The sequence below is a fragment of the Enhydra lutris genome, unplaced genomic scaffold (assembly GCF_002288905.1).
Source record: "Enhydra lutris kenyoni isolate GAN:26980312 unplaced genomic scaffold, ASM228890v2 scaffoldscaffold10, whole genome shotgun sequence".
NCBI lineage: Eukaryota > Metazoa > Chordata > Mammalia > Carnivora > Mustelidae > Enhydra > Enhydra lutris.
Genome location: NW_019154094.1, coordinates 40784336 through 40804950, shown reverse-complemented (window position 1 = coordinate 40804950; position 20615 = coordinate 40784336). Strand labels below are relative to the sequence as shown.

At 40.0% G+C, this 20615-nt stretch overlaps 1 protein-coding gene across 1 annotated transcript; it reads left to right on the top strand.

Annotated features, from left to right (window-relative positions):
- Positions 1-111: 111 nt before the first annotated feature.
- Positions 112-20056, top strand: LOC111143949 (ER membrane protein complex subunit 3). Its single transcript, XM_022497985.1, has 8 exons — positions 112-458; positions 8397-8454; positions 8798-8891; positions 10774-10878; positions 12025-12106; positions 12374-12453; positions 13379-13461; positions 18849-20056. The coding sequence occupies exons 1-8, from the start codon at positions 304-306 to the stop codon at positions 18975-18977; spliced, it is 786 nt and encodes a 261-aa protein (XP_022353693.1). The 5' UTR covers positions 112-303; the 3' UTR covers positions 18978-20056.
- The last annotated feature ends 559 nt before the right edge of the window (positions 20057-20615 follow it).

The window sequence follows — 20615 nt, the reverse complement described above, 5'->3', positions numbered from 1 at the left end:
CGCTGCTCCACTCACCCGCCGAGAACCCGTCGCCGCCCCTTGTTTTCGACTTTGCCGCCCGGCGAGACGCCACGCTGACGCCACGGAGGCGCGCCTCGCCTTGACGCTAAACTTCCGCGCCGGAAGTGGGCGGCCAGGCGGCAGGGCTGGGGGCAGTCGGCGAGGGCCAAAGCTAGAGTAGGGCTCCGGGCCCGGAAGGCTGAGAAGCGTGACAAAGCCCACAGGCGAAATCAAAGAGGGGCCTTCGCGCCCCGCGGGGAGAGAAACCCAGTTACACCGGGTGGGAGCCGGCTCTCTGTGAAGATGGCGGGGCCGGAGCTGCTGCTCGACTCCAACATCCGCCTTTGGGTGGTCCTACCCATCGTTATCATCACCTTCTTTGTGGGCATGATCCGCCACTACGTGTCCATCCTGCTGCAGAGCGACAAGAAGCTCACCCAGGAGCAAGTCTCCGACAGGTCAGCGCCTTCCCTCTCCGGCGGCCTCACTCCCTTGTGACCTTGGGCAAGAAAGTACAGGGGTTTTGTCAGTTTGTTCGGGTTGACATCGCGCCCCAAAGGCTGGGTCACCTTGCCTGTGTTACCTCTGTGTTTCACTTTAGTCATTTGTAAAATGAGGATAACCGGAGATGCCTAATAGAGCAGGCGTGGGGATTAAATTTTAGATGAAGCCTACAAAGCCTTTAGCACAGGGCTTGGGACCCATTAAGTGCTCAAAAAAATTGTTGCTGTTAATTGTTAGGCCAATCGCCAACCCTCTTATCTATGAACTATGTATAAGGTGGGTGTGTTTACGCTATTCCTTTTACCAAACTACTGTGGTGGTCAGCTAAGATACTAAGTAACCAAGTGCTGTGCAAATGTGGAATTGCCATAGAGATGTGGGGGATTGTAATTATCATTTCTCCTTCAGGAGTGGAGGCAACTTCTTTCTCAAGTGCTTCATTACAGTATTTATCTGTGGAGAGAGGTAATTTGAGATGATTTTAGTTATCTAGATTTGTGCCCCCACCATATTAAAATTTTTTAAAAATTCCAATCATTGTGATTATTTTCAGAGATCATCTTAGGGAAATGTTGCTGTCTTTAACCACTTCGCTATCACTTACTTATCCCATTTTAAGAAATAGCAAGCCTTGGGCTCAGAACTGTCAACAAGCAACAGTATCTTACCAAGATTTAATTAATTTTGTTTTTATTGTGTTTATGTTAAGGGTGGCAACTAATACTGGTTTTCCATTGGCTGGCAACATAAAGATTTATGTTAAAACTTACATAAGTAGAAAAAGTTAATATGTAAAAAATACTAAGCTTTTGGGACACCTGGATGGCTCAGTCGATTAAGTGTCTGCCTTTGGCTCAGGTCATGATTCGGCTGCTGGGATGGAGTTACGCATTGTGCTCCTTGCTCAGCGGGGAGCCTGCTTCTTCCTCTGCCTGATACTCCCATTTCTTGTGCTCTCCCTGACAAATAAATAAAATCTTTTAAAAAATACTAAGTTTTTAATGGTACAAGTGCCAGTGAATAAAACAAAAATCATAACCATGGAATGAGAATGACTGAAGTTTAGGAAGCACTGCTTTATCTTTTGGTTATGCTTCCCAGTTAGGCTGAGAATAATAATAATAATAATAATAAACCGATATTTATTAAGCACTTACTCTATGCCAGGCACTAAGCTAAGCACTTACATTCATTAACTTATTTAAAATTCAAAGCAACTCTTCAGAGATAGATGTTGCTGTCCCATTTTATAGAAGCTGATGCTTAAGAGGTTTCATGGTCACACATGATGACATTCTGGACTTGAGGCCAGATTTTCTGGTTCCTAAGTCGGGAGTTCTTTCCACTACACCATAGAGGCCACTACAATTATTTTTCAGTAGCATCAGTTCCAGAACTGTTGAGAACCAACCTCCTGAGATAACCTGAAGTCAGTTCTCCACAGAAAAGAAGGCTATAAAAAGATGCAATGTGAAAAGAGCTCAGATATTTAGCATTTATTAACACCAATAAATTGTTCTCATCTTATCCTCACAATCACACCAAGTTAGATAATCCTGAACCCAATTTTATAGTTGAAGAAAAGAAAGCCAGAGAAATTAAGTAGCCTACCCCAAATAGCCGAAATTGTAAAATACTGTGCCTGTACTTAAACTCAGATCAGTTAAATTAAAGTTAAATCTCTTGACCACAATTACTGTTGTCATAGATTCTCTGCCACAGTTTTCTGCTCTTGGTTGACTATGTGATTTCAGAGTGATGTTTCTGAATGATATTACACCCATAGCTCCTTTTTTGGGGGGTGGATTTTATTTATTTATTTGTCAGAGAAAGAGAGCAAGCACAAGCAGGGGGAGCGGCAGGCAGAGGGAGAAGCAGACTCCCCACTGAGCAATGAGCCTGGTATGGGACTCTGTCCCAGGGTCCTGGCATCGTGACCTAAGCCAAAGGCAGACACTTAACCGACGGAGCCACCCAGGCGTCCCCACAGCTCCTTTTTCTAACCCAAGATGAAATTCACAGTTCCTGCACTCTATAAATAAAAATAATACTTAAAAAACAAACAAACAACATGATGTTTGCAACAACATGGATGGACCTAGAAGCTACTATATGCTAAATGAAATAATAAGACAAAGGCAGTTACCATATGATTTCACTTATATGTGGAATCTAAAAAAACAAAACAAACAAAAGCAGAAACAGACCCATAAATACAGAGAACAAATTGATGGTTGCCAGAGGGGAGAGAGAGGGAGATGGGTAAATGCATGAAAGGCAGTGGGAGGTACAGGCTTCCAGTTACAGAATGAATCATGTGGATGAAAGGTACAGCATTGTCAATGAGATTGTAGTAGCGTTGTATGGTGGCATATGGTAGCTACATATATGAGCACACCATAATGTATAGAGTTGTCAAATCACTATTTTGTATACCTGAAACTAATGTGACATTGTGTGTCAACTATACTTCAGTAAAAACGACAATGTAATGCCCTAGTTGTGACAAAGGAGAAATAAAAGAAAAATAATTTAATTTCTATTTCATAAGTACTTGTTCACAATGGTCCTCAAAAAGTGTAATGCACAAGTCAAAGCACGTACCTCACTATAAAATCACCTTCGTTGGGACAGGTTCAACTGTAAGCTGATACAGTATTCACAATTTAGATATCACAGAAGGCAGTGCTGTTTTGGATGTGATTTTACTAAATGAGGAACTACTCTTGATAAAGTTCTGAACAAAACAAAATGCAGTTTTCCTTATACATACTTGGTGGTTGCATATCTGGAAGTTGAATATATATATATATATAAATCACTTCTTCAAAAAAAAAAAAATCACTTCTTCCTTCCCTGTGGAAAAAAAGATGGAATTAGGTTTGAGGCTCATAATTAAAAGCAATTCAGTGAGATATTCAAAAGTAGTATGAAACATGAGATGGTTCTTTGAATTGCACAACTGTCTCCAGCACTGAGGAATACTTAGCATCTCTTACCCCTAACAAATGACAGTTAATTTCTTTACCCCATCATTTTGACAATCAAAAAAATTCCACAGATTTCCAGAAGTCCCCCTAGAGGACAGTCTCCATGGAGAACGACTGCCTTGGAGAAAACTCAAACCTCTCTGGTCATTATTGTTCCTTTATGTGAGATGTCTGGATCATGCCAGTTTCTACATGGTGTGACAGTACCCCACCAGGTCATCCTGTCAACTTGGATAGAATTCTGAGCATGTGGTTTTCAACCTGCCAAAACCAAGGCAAAATATGTTTTCTGGTTGTAAAACATTTCCTCTAAATATAGTATAAGTTTCCATTAGCCTAAATAAAAATAGAACCTTTGGTTTCATAAGTTATTAAGCTTTTGGTGCCTCTAAACTTAGTAAAATTTTTCTAAAATATATTAAACCAAAACTGAAAGAAAAATGAATAAAATATAGTAAATCACAGTTGGGGATAGAATGTCTGGAAAAAATGGTTCTCAAGCTCAAAGAATATACTGACTCTTAGGAAAGGAAAAAAACAAACTCAGGTCTTTAATATATGATTAAACTCCAATTTGAGAAATACCAGCTTTAAAAACTAAAGCTTTCAGGGTGCATGGGTGACTGGGTTGGTTAAGTGTCTGACTCTTGATCTGAGCTTAGGTCTTGATCTTAGGGTGAACATGGAGCCTACCTAAATTAAAAAAAAAAAAGTTTTAAGAAAATGTCTTTCAATTGCAAATTATCAATGCAGAAGAGCTTTGTCTTTATAAGCAGTATAAGGACTTATTTTTCAAGAGTAACAGAAACGGAAATGCAAAATTAAAAATTTCTTATAGTATTCGCAGACCTCAGACGAACTGAGTGTTTAGAATATATAGGACATTGGGGAGGGTATGTGCTATGGTGAGTGCTGTGAATTGTGTAAGACTGATGAATCACAGACCTGTACCCCTGAAACAAATAATATATTATATGTTAATTAAAAATAATTAATTAATTTAAAAAACTATTGATTAACTATGGTAGGTGTCAGTGGAAAAAATGATATGAAATTTTTATCATATAGAGATCAAAGCACTCAAGCAAGAAATGTAGGGAAAAAAGAGGTGTGTCAGTTAATTATTAAGAGTATTGTTATTTATCTGAAAAAAAATATAGGATAATTTAAGCTTGCCTTGATTTAGGGTTGAGATGCCTCAAGGTCATGGTTCTCAACCCCAGTTCTACAAAATTCCTCAGCAGTGAAAATACAGGAGATGTAGGGGAATTTCTGTTGATTACAGTGCCTGAAGAAGGCCTGAATTATCTATAGTGACCAAATTTTTATTGATGATCTACCATGTGCCCTGCTCTGTACCATATGCTGTAGGATACAAGATATGACAAGGCCAAGACCGTACCCTTAGGGAGTTTCAGTCCAAGTGACAAAACATGCAAAAGAAAAATAATATATGCCACATGCAGTGGTAATCATTAAATGAAATTGTATATATGAAGAGCTCAGCTTAAAATCCTCAGTATTAAAAAATTTAAAAAATCTTTTAAAAAAACCCTCAGTATTTCCCTTTTGCTCCTTTTTTTTTTTTTTTTTAGTACTCTCCACACCCAACATGGGGTTCGAACTCAAAACCCTGAGGTCAAGCGTCATACATTCCACCAATGAAGCCAGCCAGGCACCCCACTCTTTTTTTTTTTAAACTATTTTTAAGTGTACAATTCAGTGGCATTAAGTACATTCTCACTGTTGTGCAAACATCCCCATCATCCACTTCTGCAGTATTCTCATCGTCCCAAACAAACTCTGAACATATTAAGTAATAACTCCCCATCTCTTTTCCACCCAGTTCCTGCAACCAGCATTCTACTTTTTGTTTCTATGAATTTGACTACTCTAGGTACCTTAATGTAAGTGGAATCATATAATATTTGTCCTTCTGTGCCTGTCTTATATTACTTAGTGTAATGTTTTCAAGGTTCATCCATGTTGTAGCATGTGTCACATTTCAATACATTTTGTAACTAAATGTACAATGTGATGATTTGACATACATGTACTTTTCTGAATTATCACAATCCAGTTAATTAACATATACATCACCTCATACTTACCTTTTTTTAAAAAATCAGTGTTAATGCTTAAGGTCTACTCTTTCAGTAAATTTCAAGTGCATTACACAGTTTTATTGACTATAGTCACTATACTATATGTTAAACCCCCAGAATTTATTCATCTTATAACCACCTTTTGGCCGGCATCTCCCCATCTCCTTCATCCCCCAGTAACCACCATTTTAATTTCTGTTTCCATGAGTTTGACATTTTTTTTTTAAGATTCCAAATATAAATGAGATCATACAGTGTTTGACTTTCTCTGGGCTAATTTTACTTAGCATAATGCCCTCAAGTTTCAACCATGTTGTTGCAGATGGCAGGATCTCCTTTCTGGCGGCTAATATTTCATTGTGTTTGTATATGTATATATACTACTGAATTGTGTGTTTAAATAGGATTACAGTGGTAAGTTTTATGTTACGTATTTTTTACCACAATTTAAAAAAAATATACTGGGATACATGTGGCCTTATATAGTATGTCTCTTGCACGTCTCTCAAGTCTCATTTTCACCATGTTTTCTGTAGTTCTCTTTCTTCTAGCCATGTGGCCTTTTCTCAGGTCCTCAGAGACATAGTCTTTATGCCTGCTGCAGGGCTTTTGCCCATGCTGTTCCCTCCAGCACTTTCCCAAGGTAATCTCTAGTTGTCCTAAGATTCCAATGCAGTCATGCATCATCATCAAAGCTTTTTCCCAGACCTTAACTTCCTAGACTTGGTCAAATCCCCATATTATATACTCCCACCATACCATCCATCTATCCTTCCTAGGACATAACAGGTGAACTTAACATTTATTCCTATGGTTATTTAATCAATGTCTTTATCTCCCACTAGACGTTAACTTTCATAAGATATTTGCCCCCCCCCCCCGCCTTTTTGGTAAAATTTATTTATTTAAAGGGCACCTGGGTGGCTCAGTTGTTAGTCGTCTGCCTTTGGCTCAGATCATGATACCAGGGTCCTGGGATTGAGCCCCTCATCAGGTTGCCTGCTCAGCGGAAAGCCTGCTTTTCCTCTCCCGCTCACCCTGCTTCTGTTCCCTCTTACACTGTCTCTCTCTCCTTCAAATAAATAAATAAAATCTTAAAAAAAATTTATTTATATTAGAGAGAGAGCAGGGGGAGGAGCAGAGGGAGAAGGAGAGAGAGACTCCTCAAGCAGACTGCCATCCAATGCGGAGCACGACAAAGGACCTGATCCCAGGATCCTGAGATCATGACCTAAGCCGAAATCAGTAGTCAGCTGCTTAACTGACTGAGCCACCCAAGCGCCCTGAGATACTTGCTTTTTGATCGCTGTTGTTCATGTCACCTAATAGTACATGGCATTCAGAAGTTCAAGAAGTATTTGCCCAATGAGAATAAATCTGTTATTGTGCAAAATATGAAAGGAGGCATGGAAAATTTAAATGACTCACCCACGATCACATAGTTAAGTGGCAGAGCCAGGATTTGAACCCATCTGTTCAACTCTAGAGCTTAAATTTTTATCCGTTACTCTAGACCCAATGCTGTCTAAACCATCAGTGATGAAGGACCTTTTTTTTGTTTTTTTGATTTCCAATCTATCATAGACCAATGCTTTTGTAAACTATTTTAGTACATATTTATTTGGATATTGTGGAAATATCAAATTATTATAAATAATTAAAAACCCTTAACCCTTACTTTGAATTTCTACACTTAACCTCGTCACAGGCCAGCACTGGTACACAGGCCATACCTGGAGTAGCTTCAGACTAGCTCCTGGGGACAGAACATATTACATGTCACCTCTAAGTCTGTGTTGAGAGCAGTCAACTGTACAGTACAACGAGATCAAGAGGAGGAAGACCAAAGAGAATTCCATAAAGGCACCAGGCAGAGTTTCTTGGAGAGGGTGGGGCTTGAAGAAGGTATTATGATATGATGGGGTAGAACTCGTGAAGAAGTTGGGTACTAGAGCATTCCCAGCACATGGAGAGTCTAGAATATGCGTAAGGTGACAAGGAGTCCCTGATTAGAGCAGGTGGTTTATACTGAGGAGTAGAGACAAAACCAAGCACAATTTGCATGTTGTTTATTTCTGTCTCTCTCTTTTTTTTTTTTTTTCCCACTTTCCAAGAAGGATTTCCATTAACTTAATGGGGTTTTCCCCCATTAAAACAACTTTTGAAAACCAAGCAAACATTAGTATTTTGATCTCTGTCCTGTTTGGCATCTGTGTCTTCACACCACCCACTTGTATCACACACTGTTTAATAATCAGTTATAGTCAGATATCACCAAATAATTTATTAATTCAGTAAATGTTTATTGAGAGTTTACTAACAGTCTGAATCCTGCTGGAATTTCTATTTGTTGTCTGTTGGGGATCAATCCTGTCAAATCCTGTACTCATTTCTCTGTGGGGTTTTAAAAGTTCTTTCTTTTGTCCTCCCCCTCCCTCCCCCCCACCCCCAGATCTCCTGAGGAATATCCAGTCTTACTCTTTTCACTCAGAGAAAGTTCCTTCTTAGCTTTTATACAATAAGAAAAAGCTGAATGTGATGTTCCAAATGTGCCTTCCTCAGAAATCTTTTGTTCATAAACACAGTGACTTCTGAAAAATGCTTTTTTTGAAGACCTGATTGTTGGGTTAAATATATTATATTGGTTTTAAGGACACTTGTATTTTGAAAAGTGTCCCCACAGGACTGTTGCCAAATAGGCTCTCTCTTGTGTTTAAATAGGTCTTCTACTCTTATTCTTCATTTTCTTCTAGTGTTTCGCTTTTAAAAATCTCATTGTCTTGGTTGTATTTTTCAGTCAGGTCCTAATTCGGAGCAGAGTCCTCAGGGAAAATGGAAAATACATTCCCAAACAGGTACTCATTTCTCTTTTTTTTTTTTTTTAAGTTCCATGATTCACTGTTGAGGGCAGTAGATGTCTGAATGTTTAATAAGGGGACTCTTTGGAGAAAGCTGAAGTTTGGCAAATCTGTAATTAAGCTGTGACCTAGTGGTGTCTGCTGTCATTGTGACCTCGCCCTTCTTAGGAAATTGTTTTTAAATGTGACTCAGCTAAAGTGTCAGGTTGGCTGCCAAGTAGGCGGCCAGCTCTGAGTGTAACAGCCTATTCCAAGAGCCTTCTGACTAAACCTCTGGGGAATAATTTGACAATTTGCTATGTCACAGTTTTAAGACTTAAAAAGCTCTCTTTTCTACTAGTCTTTCTTGACACGAAAATATTACTTCAACAACCCAGAGGATGGATTTTTCAAAAAAACTAAAAGGAAGGTAGTGCCTCCTTCTCCTATGACTGGTATGTTTACTCCCTTCTGTCCTCTTTAAGGAAGATTTTTAACATGAGTTGGGGGAGGGCAGGAAGAGGATGTGATTTATTTAAATGTTAAATTGTATGAGATAGAAATCTAAGGGGCTTAGAGATCATCTAATACAGGGATCTACACAAGTGGAGCTCTTTTTTTTTTTTTTTCCCTAAATAAATCACCTGGGAATGCCAATGTATAAAGTGGATTTAAAAAAAAAAGAGCCGCTGGCTGGGGGATGAGAAAACTAGAGCCATTATCCCTGAGTCTCTTCCCTTTGCTGTTCCTCAGGACCCAGGGCTCTGCGGAGCACAGTTGGTAAAGCATCCTAGTCCATCTCCCAGCCAGTGTCTGGATCCCCTTGCTGACAGATGGCCACCCAGCTTCTGTCGGAAAGAGGAGGAGCTCTTAACCACTTCCCAGCCCAGCCATTTCTTTGTCAGTCATGATTGCTTGGCCCATCATACAATTTTTGCTGTAACAGATTTCTTACTTCTGCTGACCCTAGTCATGTGAAAAAACATAGCACTTTTAAAGTGAAACAAAATAATCTATTATTCTGTGTTGGCTGTCCTCTCATTTTAATACCTATTTCTCTAAGTAAGAAACCCGGACAGAAGGTACTACAATTGATTTTAATAAGTCTTTTAGAAAGACCACAAGAAACAAAAGACCAATTTATGTATGAAGAGATACTTGGCTTCACTAAATCCACAAAATGCAAATTAGAACAAGATGTCCTTTTTAGTTTTTCTAAAGATTTATTTATTTATTTGAGAGAGATGTGTGCGCACCCAGTGGGGGTTGGGGGTAGAAGCAGAGGGAGCCAGAGAGAGAGAATCTCAAGCTGACTTCCTGCAGAGCACAGAGCCTGTAGGGCTCAAATACATGAGCTAATCATGACCTGAGCCAAATCTGGAGTCGGATACTTAGACAACTGAGCCACCCAGGTGCCCCCAAGATGTCCTTTTTAGACCATTAAACTGATGAAGATTGAAAGCTTCACAAAGCTACTACTGTCAAAGTCATGGGAAGTTAGGCCCTCTTGCTACTGTTGAAGGACAATCTGATGGTATTTGTTCATCTTATTTATTTATTTATTTTAAAAATATTATATTCCTTTATTTGACAGAGAGAGAATCACAAGTAGGCAGAGAGGCAGGCAGAGAGAGAGGGGGAAACAGGCTCCCCGTTGAGTAGAGAGCGAGATGCGGGGCTTTATCCCAGGACCCTGAGATCATGACCTGAACTGAAGGCTGAGGCTTAAACCACTGAGCCACCCAGGTGCCCCATGTTCATTTTAAATGTTCAAATCCCTTGACCTAGAAATTCTAAGAATTCTTCTAAGAATTTCTCTTACAGAAACACATCACATGCAGATTATATACTAGGTAGTTTTTGGCAACAGTGTTTATTGGCAAAAAAAAAAAAAGAAACAATCTATAGGTCCATCCAGAAGTAGTAAGTGTGACCACATAGTAGACTCTTATGCACACACTGAAAATAGAGAGAGATATTAAACCAATGTGAAAATACCATCTACAATATATTTACTTTTTTAAAATTAAGCAGATTAGTAAGTATAATATCTGTTTATTGTATACATATGGAAACTTGTGTGTGTAAATGCATGTAAATACATGTGTGTGTAAATTTATATATATATGTATAAAGATGGAAGGATATGCAACAAAGAAAAGTATTCAGAGAGTGGGCTCAGAGAAACTATCTAATCCTATGTTTCCATGTCATTTGAATTTTTTACAGTGAACTTGTATTAGTTTAATTATCATATAAATTAAAAATTTACAGAAAATCAGGGAGAAGTCCCTGCCAACAGTGGTAAAATGCTGTTGTCTCTTGTTTTTGTCATAGATCCCACTATGCTCACAGACATGATGAAAGGCAATGTAACAAATGTGCTCCCTATGATTCTTATTGGTGGATGGATCAACATGACGTTCTCAGGCTTTGTCACAAGTAAGTTACAGACCCAGAAGACTTCAGGTTCATTTAGCTATGATCCTTTCCCATGTCCCTGTTCAGAGAAATCCAAGTGCTGCTGAGACACTAATATAATGGGTCCCATATTCTCTATTGGAAATTAACCATATTCTTTCTTTTTTTTTTTTTTTAAGTTTGTATTTATTTGAGGGAGGGAGAGCATGAGAAAGCAAGCATGAGCAGGGGGAAGGTCAGAGGGAGAGGGAGAAAGAGAAGCAGACTCACCACTGAGCAGGAAGACCAACATGGGCCTCGATCCCAGGACCTTACTCTCCTGACCTGACCAAAGGCAGATGCTTAACTGACTGAGCCACCCAGGTGCCCTGGAAACTAATTACATTCTCTGAAAAAAAATTTCATATGCCGTGACTATGGCTCTTATCCCAAACTCATCATTAGTTCATGATGTGGATGTTTTTTACAAATAGGAACTTAAGTAAATGGCTTGCTCATTCATATCCAAAATTAATTCTCGTTAAGTAGGATGAAGGGAAGCATGTTTCTATTTTGACTTCATTTCCTAAGTATTGGAGTGAGTTGTTTGTCTATTTATAATTTGTTTTGAATCAATTTCATTTCTCAGGAATGTAGTTCTCTATGTGTATATATTCCATTTTGGGTTTTACAGATCAGTGCAAGTTTCTTTTCTAATTTTAGGTCACAACTCAGAGTCCCTGCTTTTTTTTTTTTTTTTTTTTTTTAAGATTTTATTTATTTATTTGTCAGAGAGAGAGAAAGAGAGCACACAAGCAGGCAGAGTGGCAGGCAGAGGCAGAGAGAAAAGCAGGCTCCTTGCTGAGCAAGGAGCCCGATGTGGGATTCAGTCCCAGGACCCTGGGATCATGACCTGAGCTGAAGGCAGGGGCTTAACCGACTGAGCCACCCAGGCATCCCCAGAGTCCCTGCTTCTTAAGCAATAGAGAAGCTTGTGTTGAAGGAACTATAATAGAGTGATACTTGCCTTGTTTTTTTCAGAAACTGAAACAAATTTCCTGGTAGAAATCATTTCAAACTGTGTATGGTACAGAGTTTCCACCTCATGGAAGGATTATGTGCATTCATGCTTAAACTGTTCTAAAAACAGCAAGAAAAGATTCTGAACTTTCTCTCTCTTTTCTGTAGCCAAGGTCCCATTTCCACTGACTCTCCGTTTTAAGCCAATGCTGCAACAGGGAATTGAACTACTCACATTAGATGCATCCTGGTAAGAACTTTCTTTCCTTTATAAAAGCACAAACCAAAAGCTAAAACCGATGTCCCTTAAAGAACAGAATTTCTGATTTGCATTCTTCACTGGAATAGATTTTTGATTTTTCTCATTGAAACTCCATTCAAAATGACATGGGTGGATTATGACAACTTTTAGCCTTACCCCAAGTGATTCTTTTATATACTCTTTGGGTGATAGAAAATTGTGAATTCTGTTAATTCTAAAATAACTACCTATGTTGTTTCACTTTTGCTTTCCTAGGGTGAGTTCTGCATCCTGGTACTTCCTCAATGTCTTTGGGCTTCGGAGTATTTACTCTCTGATTCTGGGCCAAGATAATGGTAAGAAGCATGTTGGGTTTAATCAGCAAATACTTTGATAGACAGTCATCCATGCCAGGGCCAGAAAACTCATGTAGTCTGTTCTGTTTGTTAGCATAGTCAAATACAATGCTTCACTCCTTAAACTTCATAAATTTCTGAGGTATTCTGTAAGAGTCTTACAGATTCCAGGATTAGAGCATATGACTGGTTCCGTTGATGGAGCATGCTACCCTTGATCTCAGGGTTGTAAGTTCAAGCCCCACACTGGGTGTGGAGATTACTTAAAATATTAAAAAAAAAAAAAAAAAAATCCAGGATCAACTAAGATCTGAATTCTCCCTGGAAATCACGGGGACAATATTTAGTTCCCCAAGGTATGAAAGCCTCATGTGAGGAATCCAGTACCAGTAATGTAAGCCTGTAAACTGAAGCTGAGAGAAGGCCTGGTTTGACCAGTTAGTTCATTGACTAGAGTTCTTGCCAGGACTAATCCTGGCTCTCTCATTTAATGGTTGGGAACTCGGGCAAGTGACTTAACCACTTTCATCGTATGCTCATTTGTAAAATAGAGACCTTAATAATTAACTTCAGAGTTTGTTGTAAGGAGTGAATGAGGCAGAATATGTAAAGCACTTTGTAAAGTGCCTGGCATAAAATACTTGCTCCATAATCGGTGACTGTAGTGATTGTTTACACTTGAAATCAAGTTTAGCACTTCCTTCAGTTACTTTCTGTTATTATCAGGCCCATTTTTCGGGCGAGGTAAAGTGACTTTCCCTAGGTCACATAGCCAGTGTGTGGGAGGGCCAGTCAGTGAATCTGTCCTACGGGGCTCTCACCCCTTCCTGAGCACCTGTCAGTGTTGTGTGAGGACCATTCTTCCCAGAGGGCGCTGGGTGCTTGCTGAGCCCTGGCACTCACATCGGTGTGCCTTACACTGCAGCCGCCGACCAGTCAAGGATGATGCAGGAGCAGATGACGGGAGCAGCCATGGCCATGCCTGCAGACACCAACAAAGCTTTCAAGGTACGCTCACACCTTCCGTAGCTTTGCTAATGCTCTGAAAGACATTAGTGGACAGTTACTTTAACATTGGGTTCCCTGAAGTGAGTGTCGTATGGATGGTTCCATCATTTAAATTTAGCACAAATGAATTTGTATTTACATATTTCTTTCTTATTCCTGAGACAGAGTAAGCTGTAAATAAATTGGATATTCTTGGTACTTTTACTAGCTTTTAAATGCTCACTCAAATTTAAGCCACACTGTAAATGAAGCTGTAAATAGAGTCCATTCAGAGATACCAAGTAAACATTTAGAATATTCTGAACTATTTAGGACCCTGTGGACATCAGATATAAATTTCATTTTAAAAAAATATCAATACTTAAAGGCTTTTCATGAAATGATCCTGCACTATGTAAAATCCAGTATAATTTTTGTACAGCAAAACCTCACTAATTTTTCATGATAAAAACTAGAAACAGAAGGGAATTTGCTCTTTTTTTTATTTTTTTAAGATTTTATTTATTCATTTGACAGACAGAGATCACAAGTAGGCAGAGAGGCAGGCAGAGAGAGAGAGAGGTGGAAGCAGACTCCCCGTGGAGGAGAGAGCCCAAGCGAGGCTCGATCCCAGGACCCTGGGATCATGACCTGCGCTGAAGGCAGAGGCTTAACCCACTGAGCCACCCAGGCGCCCCGGGAATTTGCTCATCTTGATGGAAGGCATCTATGAGAAACCCACAGCTAACATCATACTCAGTGGTGGAACACTAACAGCTTTCCCCCTAAGATTAGGAACAAGACAAGAATGTCCACCCTTGCCACTTCTGTTGAACCTTGTGCTGGATGATTAGCCAGGGACATTAGGCAAGAAGAAATAAAAGGCATCTACATTAGAAAGGAAGAAGGAAATGATCTCTGTTTGCAAATGACATGGTCTTGTATACAGAATATTGTAAGCAACCCACAAGGAAAATTGTTAGAGCTAACAAACAAGTCCAGCAAGGACTTTTTTTAGAACATCTTTTAGAAGAAGAATGGTAAAGATGCAAAAATCAGTTGTATTTCTACACACTGGCAATAAAGAATCTGAAAATGAAATTAAGAAAAAAATTCCATTTAAAGTAGTATCAAGGGGCACCTGGGTGGCTCAGTGTGTTAAAGCCTCTGCCTTCGGCTCAGGTCATGATCCCAGGGTCCTGGGATTAAGCCCCACATCACGCTTTCTGCTCAGCGGGGAGACTGCTCCCTCGTCTCTCTCTGTCTGCCTCTCTGCCTACTTGTGATCTCTGTCTCTCAAATAAATAAATAAAATCTTTAAAAAAAAGTATCAAAAAGAGTAAAATACTTGGAAATAAATTTAACAAAAGAGAGATGAGACTTTTACAAGGAAATTATAAAGCATTGCTGAAAGAAATTAAGGTAAGACCTGAATGAATGGAAAGACATCCATGTTCATCGATTAAAAGACTTAATATTGTCAAGATGGCAATACTCCCAAAATTCTCTACAGATTCAATACAGTCCCTTTCAAAATTCCACATACCTTTCTTACAGAAATTGACAGGCTGATCCTGAATATCATATGGAAATGCGAGAGACCCAGAATAGCCCAATTAGAGTTTAATATGAATAAAGTTGGAAGACTCACACTTCCCGATTTAAAAGCTACTTCAGAGGGGCGCCTGGGTGGCTCAGTGGGTTAAGCCTCTGCCTTCGGCTCAGGTCATGATCCCAGGGTCCTGGGATCAAGCCCCGAATCTGGCTCTCTGCTCAGCGGGGAACCTGCTTCCCTCTCTCTCTGCCTGCCTCTCTGCCTACTTGTGATCTCTATCTGTCAAATAAATAAATAAATAAATCTTAAAAAAAAAATAAAACCTACTTCAGAGCTACAGTGATCAAGACTGTGTGGTACTGGCATAAGGACAGATCTACAGATCAATGCAGTGGACTTGTGGTGGTCAGAATAAACCCATACATTTAAAGATTTATTTATTTATTTATTTGACAGACAGAGATCGCAAGTAGGCAGAGAGGCAGGCAGAGAGAGAGGAAGGGAAGCAGGCTCCCCGCTGAACAGAGAGCCCGATGTGGGGCTCTATCCCAGGTCCCTGAGATCATGACCTGAGCTGAAGGCAGAGGCTTTAACCCACTGAGCCACCCAGGTGCCCCCCCATACATTTAAGATCAATTGACTTTCAACAGAGGTGCCAAGACAGTTCACTGGGGGAAAGAATAGTCTTACCGCTGACTGGGTACAGAGTTTCTTCTTCAGGGGATGAAAAATTTTGGAAATACATAGTCTTGATGTTTTCACCGCATTGTGAATGTAATTAATGCCATTGAATTGTATATTTAAAAAGGTTAAAAGTGGCAAATTTTATGTTACCTATTTTACCACAATAAAAAAAAAGAAGAAACTTTAAATGGTTTAAGAGTTTTGTAAAACTATAAAACCCTTAGAAGAAAACATAGGTGTAAAATGTTTGACACTGGATTAGGCAGTGACTTCTTAGACACAACATTAAAAGTACAAGGAGCAAGGGCACCTGGGTGGCTCAGTGGGTTAAAGCCTCTGCCTTCGGCTTAGGTCATGATCCCAGAGTCCTGGGATCGAGCCCCACATCGGGCTTTCTGCTTAGCAGGGAGCCTGCTTCCCTTCCCCTCTCTCTGCCTCTTCTCTGCCTACTTGTGATCTCTGTCTGTCAAATAAATAAATAAATAAATAAAATCTTTAAAAAAATGTACAAACAACAAAAGGAAAAACAGATAAATGGAACTTTGTAAAAATGAAAACTTTTGGGGTGCCTGAGTGGCTCAGTCGTTAGGCGTCTGCCTTCGGGGTCCTGGGATTGAGCCCCACGTCAGGCTCCCTGCTCAGCAGGAGGCCTACTTCTCCCTCTCCCACTCTCCTTGCTTGTATTCCCTCTCTTGCTGTCTCTCTCTCTGTGTGTGTGTGTCAAATAAATAAATAAAATCTTAAAAAAAAAGAAAACTTTTGTACTGCACAAGGACACCGTCAAGAAAATGAAAAGACGGTATTAGAGAACATGCTTGCAAACTGTATCTCTAATAAGGGTCTAGTATTCAGAATAAAGAACTCTCAGAACTCAGCCATAGTAAGACATTCCAGTTAAAAGTGGGCAAAAGTTTTAAGTAAACATTTCTCCACAGAAGATATACAAATACCCAGTAAGTTCATGAAAGCATGCTCAGCATTGTTAGCCATGGGAGAAATGCAAATCAAAACCACAGTGACTCACACGATGACTATAATAAAAAAGATGGACACTAACAGTTGTAAACAAGGATGTGAAGAAATTGGAATTATCCTATTGCTGGTCATGGTGCCACCACTTAGGAAAGCAGTTTTTAGTGCCTATCCTGAAAAAGTTAGATGTAATTACCATATGACCACCAATCCGCACTTAGGTAAATAGCCAAGGGAATTGGAAACCTATGTCCACACAAAAACTTACACAAGAATGTTCAGAGGGGCACCTGGGTGGCTCAGTTGGTTAAGCATCTGCCTTTAGTTCAAGTCATGATCCCACCTGAGATCGAGCCCCACATCGGGCTCCCCACTCCACTGGGAGCCTGCTTCTCCCTCTCCCTCTGCCTGCCACTCCTCCTGCTTGTGCAGGCTCTCTCTCTCTCTGTCAAGTAAATCTTAAGAAAAAGAAAGGAAGGAAGGAAGGAAGGAAAAGAAAAGAAGGAATGTTCAGAGCACTATTCATAATAGTCCAAGAGTAGAAACAATCCAAATGTCCATTTTATGAACGGATGAGCAAAATGAAACCTTTTGGAATATACATACAGTGTATGGACAATAAAAGTGTTCATTGGAATATTTAGCAAAAAGGAACGATGCACCAATACTGCTACAACAGGGAGGAACCTTGAAAGCATCCTAAATGAAAGAAACCAGTAAGAAAAAGCCACATATTATATCCAGAATAGATGAATCCAAAGATACAGAAAGTAAAGTAGCAGTTGCCAGAGGTTGGGAGAGGGCTTAATGGGGGGCATCTGCTATTTGAAATAGAGTTTCTTTTTGTAGTGATGAAAGTGTTCTGAAATTAGGTAGTAGTGATGGTTGCATTTCTTTGTGAACCCACACTAAAAACCACTACATTGTACATGTTCCAAGGGTGAAGTTTATGGCATGTCAATTGTATTTTTTTAAAAAATGGAGGGGCGCCTGGGTGGCTCAGTTGGTTAAGTGTCTGCCTTTGGCTCAGGTCATGATCCCAGGGTCCTGGAATTGAGCCCCACACAGGCTCCTTGCTCAGTGGGGAGTCTGATTCTTGCTCTTCCTCTTCCTCTGCCCCCCTCCCCCTGCTCCTGTTCTCTCTCTGTTTCAAATAAATAAATAAATAAAATCTTAAAAAAAAAAAAAAAAGATGAACGAATAAAGAAGAGGTGTGTGTACCACACACTGGAATATTACTCAGCCATCAAATAATGAAATCTTGCCATTTGCAACAATGTGGATGGAGCTAGTGAAGTCAGTCAGAGAAAGATACCATATGATTGCACTCATGTAGAATTTAAGAAAAGAGATGAACATATGTGGGGTAAGAGAGAGAGGGACGCACAAACCATGAGAGACTCTTAATGATAGAGAACAAACAGGGCTGATGGAGGGAGGTGAGTGGGGGAACGGGCTAGATGGGTGATGGTATTAAGGGGGGGGGCATGTGTCGTGGTGAGCACTGGGTAGTATGTAAGTGATGAATCATTAACTTCTACTCCTAAAACCAATATTGTACTGTATGTTAACTAACTAGAATTTAAATAAAAATCTTTTTAAAAAAAAAAGCCATGAGGGGCGCCTGGGTGGCTCAGTGGGTTAAAGCCTCTGCCTTCTGCTCAGGTCATGATCTCAGGGTCCTGGGATCGAGCCCCACATCGGGCTCTCTGCTCAGCGGAGAGCCTATTTCCTCCTCTCTCTCTCTCTCTCTGCCTGCCTCTCTGCCTACTTGTGATCTCTCTGTGTCAAATAAATAAATAAAATATTTTAAAAATAAAAAAATTTAAAAAAATAAATTTAAAAAGCCATGAGCTAACATTTGTATTGCATATTATATTTCCTAAAGCATTTTTTTAAACCTGCAAATTAAAGGCAGAAGTAGTCAGCATTTATAGACTGTTTGAGAAATGTAATTAGTTACTAGCTCTAGTGACCTCAGACAGATTATTTTACCTTTTTTAACCTTGATCTCTTTGCCTACAGATCGAGCTTAGGGGTGCACAGGGCAGGTGGCAGTACCTACCTCATAGGATGAAATGAGTTTATACATGTTAATAGCTTAATCCAGCTGCTGGCTAGAATCAATGCTCCCACAACAGCACTGCTCTTAGTAACAGCCCTCCTCTCCCTTCCCTGGTGTCCTCTTCCTTTGCAGACAGAGTGGGAAGCTTTGGAGCTGACAGATCACCAGTGGGCACTGGATGATGTCGAAGAGGAGCTCATGGCCAAAGACCTCCACTTTGAAGGCATGTTTAAGAAGGAATTACAGACCTCGATTTTTTGAAGACCACACAGGGATTTGCTGTGTCAGGAACTCAGAGCAGTGGTTAACTTTATAACTTTGATTTGAGCTGGACCCTCTCAGAATAAAAAGAAGGATGCACGAGCTGGCAGGTGTTTAGCAAGAATTGTTCTTATCTGAGCCAGGTTCCTTTGTATGTCTGAAACTAGAGGAGATCTGGGGAGTGTGTGCTAGATGACTTACCCAGAAGCAGCTATTTTTAAAATGTTTTACATTTTCCTTCTGTTGACTCTGATAAAGTCAAAGAAAGGGAGAATACTCAAGCTAGTTATAATTTATAAAATTTAGCAAAAATTCAGTCTTTGAAAAAAGCATTGTCAATTATGCCTAATTATTAAGTGCAATCAGCCTGACTTCTAACTACAGTGAATGCCTGTTTTCTTGGGATCCAAATACTTTGTGTTTTACCTTTAATTTTTTGTTAGTATTTGTACAACTTTCTTTACACAAATAATACATTTTCCTTACTGAAAATTTAGCAGTTATGGATGAGCAAAGTGAAAGCTCCCTGTCTTGTTCATTTTGAGCCTACAAAGTGACATAAAGAGCAAATGGGTCAAAATCTGATTCAAATAAGCTCTTTGCAGAGTGAATACCCAGGGCTAGGATAGACTTAGCCAGCCTTCTATCTCTTAACACTGTCCGGTGAAAATCGGCAACACTGAGACACTGCCGGATTCTCAAGTGCCTTTGGGATCATCAGAGATAGGTTACATAATCTGAGGTCTTGAGCTGGAGTTCAGGATGTATCAAATCCATTGACATCAATAGTGCTGTACCAAAAATGGCTACTCTGTTGAATGAAGGACCTCATTTCCCAATTTTTCTGGATAAGAGAGTTAGCATATTGCTGTAAGAAGGGAGAAAGTGCGATTGCTGGCAGACATGTAGTTAAGGTTGGCCCAGGAATCATTCTGTCTGGATTGACTGTCCCAGGGAAGTGTCAGGGTGCCATTTCTCTACCAAAAGGTGAATGTAATTTGCATGTTGAACACTGTAATCAAAAACAAACAACTCCTGACTCTACCAATTAAAACATCCTGTTTTCTCTGCCTATAAAATGTTGCCTCTGTGGGTCACTAACAGCCTTGTGCCACAGTTATGAGTGTCTTATGGATCAGTGCTCAAGAGTCAAAGATGAAAAAGATGTGGGGTGCCCAGGAGGCTCAGTTGGTTAAGCATCTGCCTTGGGCTCAGGTCATGGTCCCACGGTCCTTGGATGAAGTCCTGTGTCAGGCTCTCTGCTCATTGGGAAGTCTGCTTCTCCCTCCCTCTCTGCCCCTCCCCCAGTTCACGTGTGCACGCCCTCTTTCTCTCTCATAAATCTTAAAAAAAAAAAAGATGTGACCCTTGCCCTCAAGGAACTCATTAGAGAGACATAAGAAATTATGACATCACTAGATGTCATTAGAAATTGGTGGTTCTGAACCCTTTTTTGGGTCACGGAACCTCTTTGGGAATCCAGTGGAAGCTCTGACCTTTCCCTCCAGAGTACTGCACATGGGAATAGACACAGAAAGTTCCCACATAACACAGGGGTGTTGATAGAACTCCAAAGCCTAGTCATAGTGACCTACAGACCCACGCTAAGAAAGCCTGACCTTTAAATATTTAGGGGCA

Bases quoted from the DNA above. Each gene is read 5' to 3' on its own strand.
- LOC111143949 (XM_022497985.1), top strand. From the start codon at position 304: ATGGCGGGGCCGGAGCTGCTGCTCGACTCCAACATCCGCCTTTGGGTG. The intron at 12,107-12,373 runs GTAAGAACTTTC...TTGCTTTCCTAG, and splicing joins CTCACATTAGATGCATCCTG to GGTGAGTTCTGCATCCTGGT. The intron at 12,454-13,378 runs GTAAGAAGCATG...CTTACACTGCAG, and splicing joins GATTCTGGGCCAAGATAATG to CCGCCGACCAGTCAAGGATG.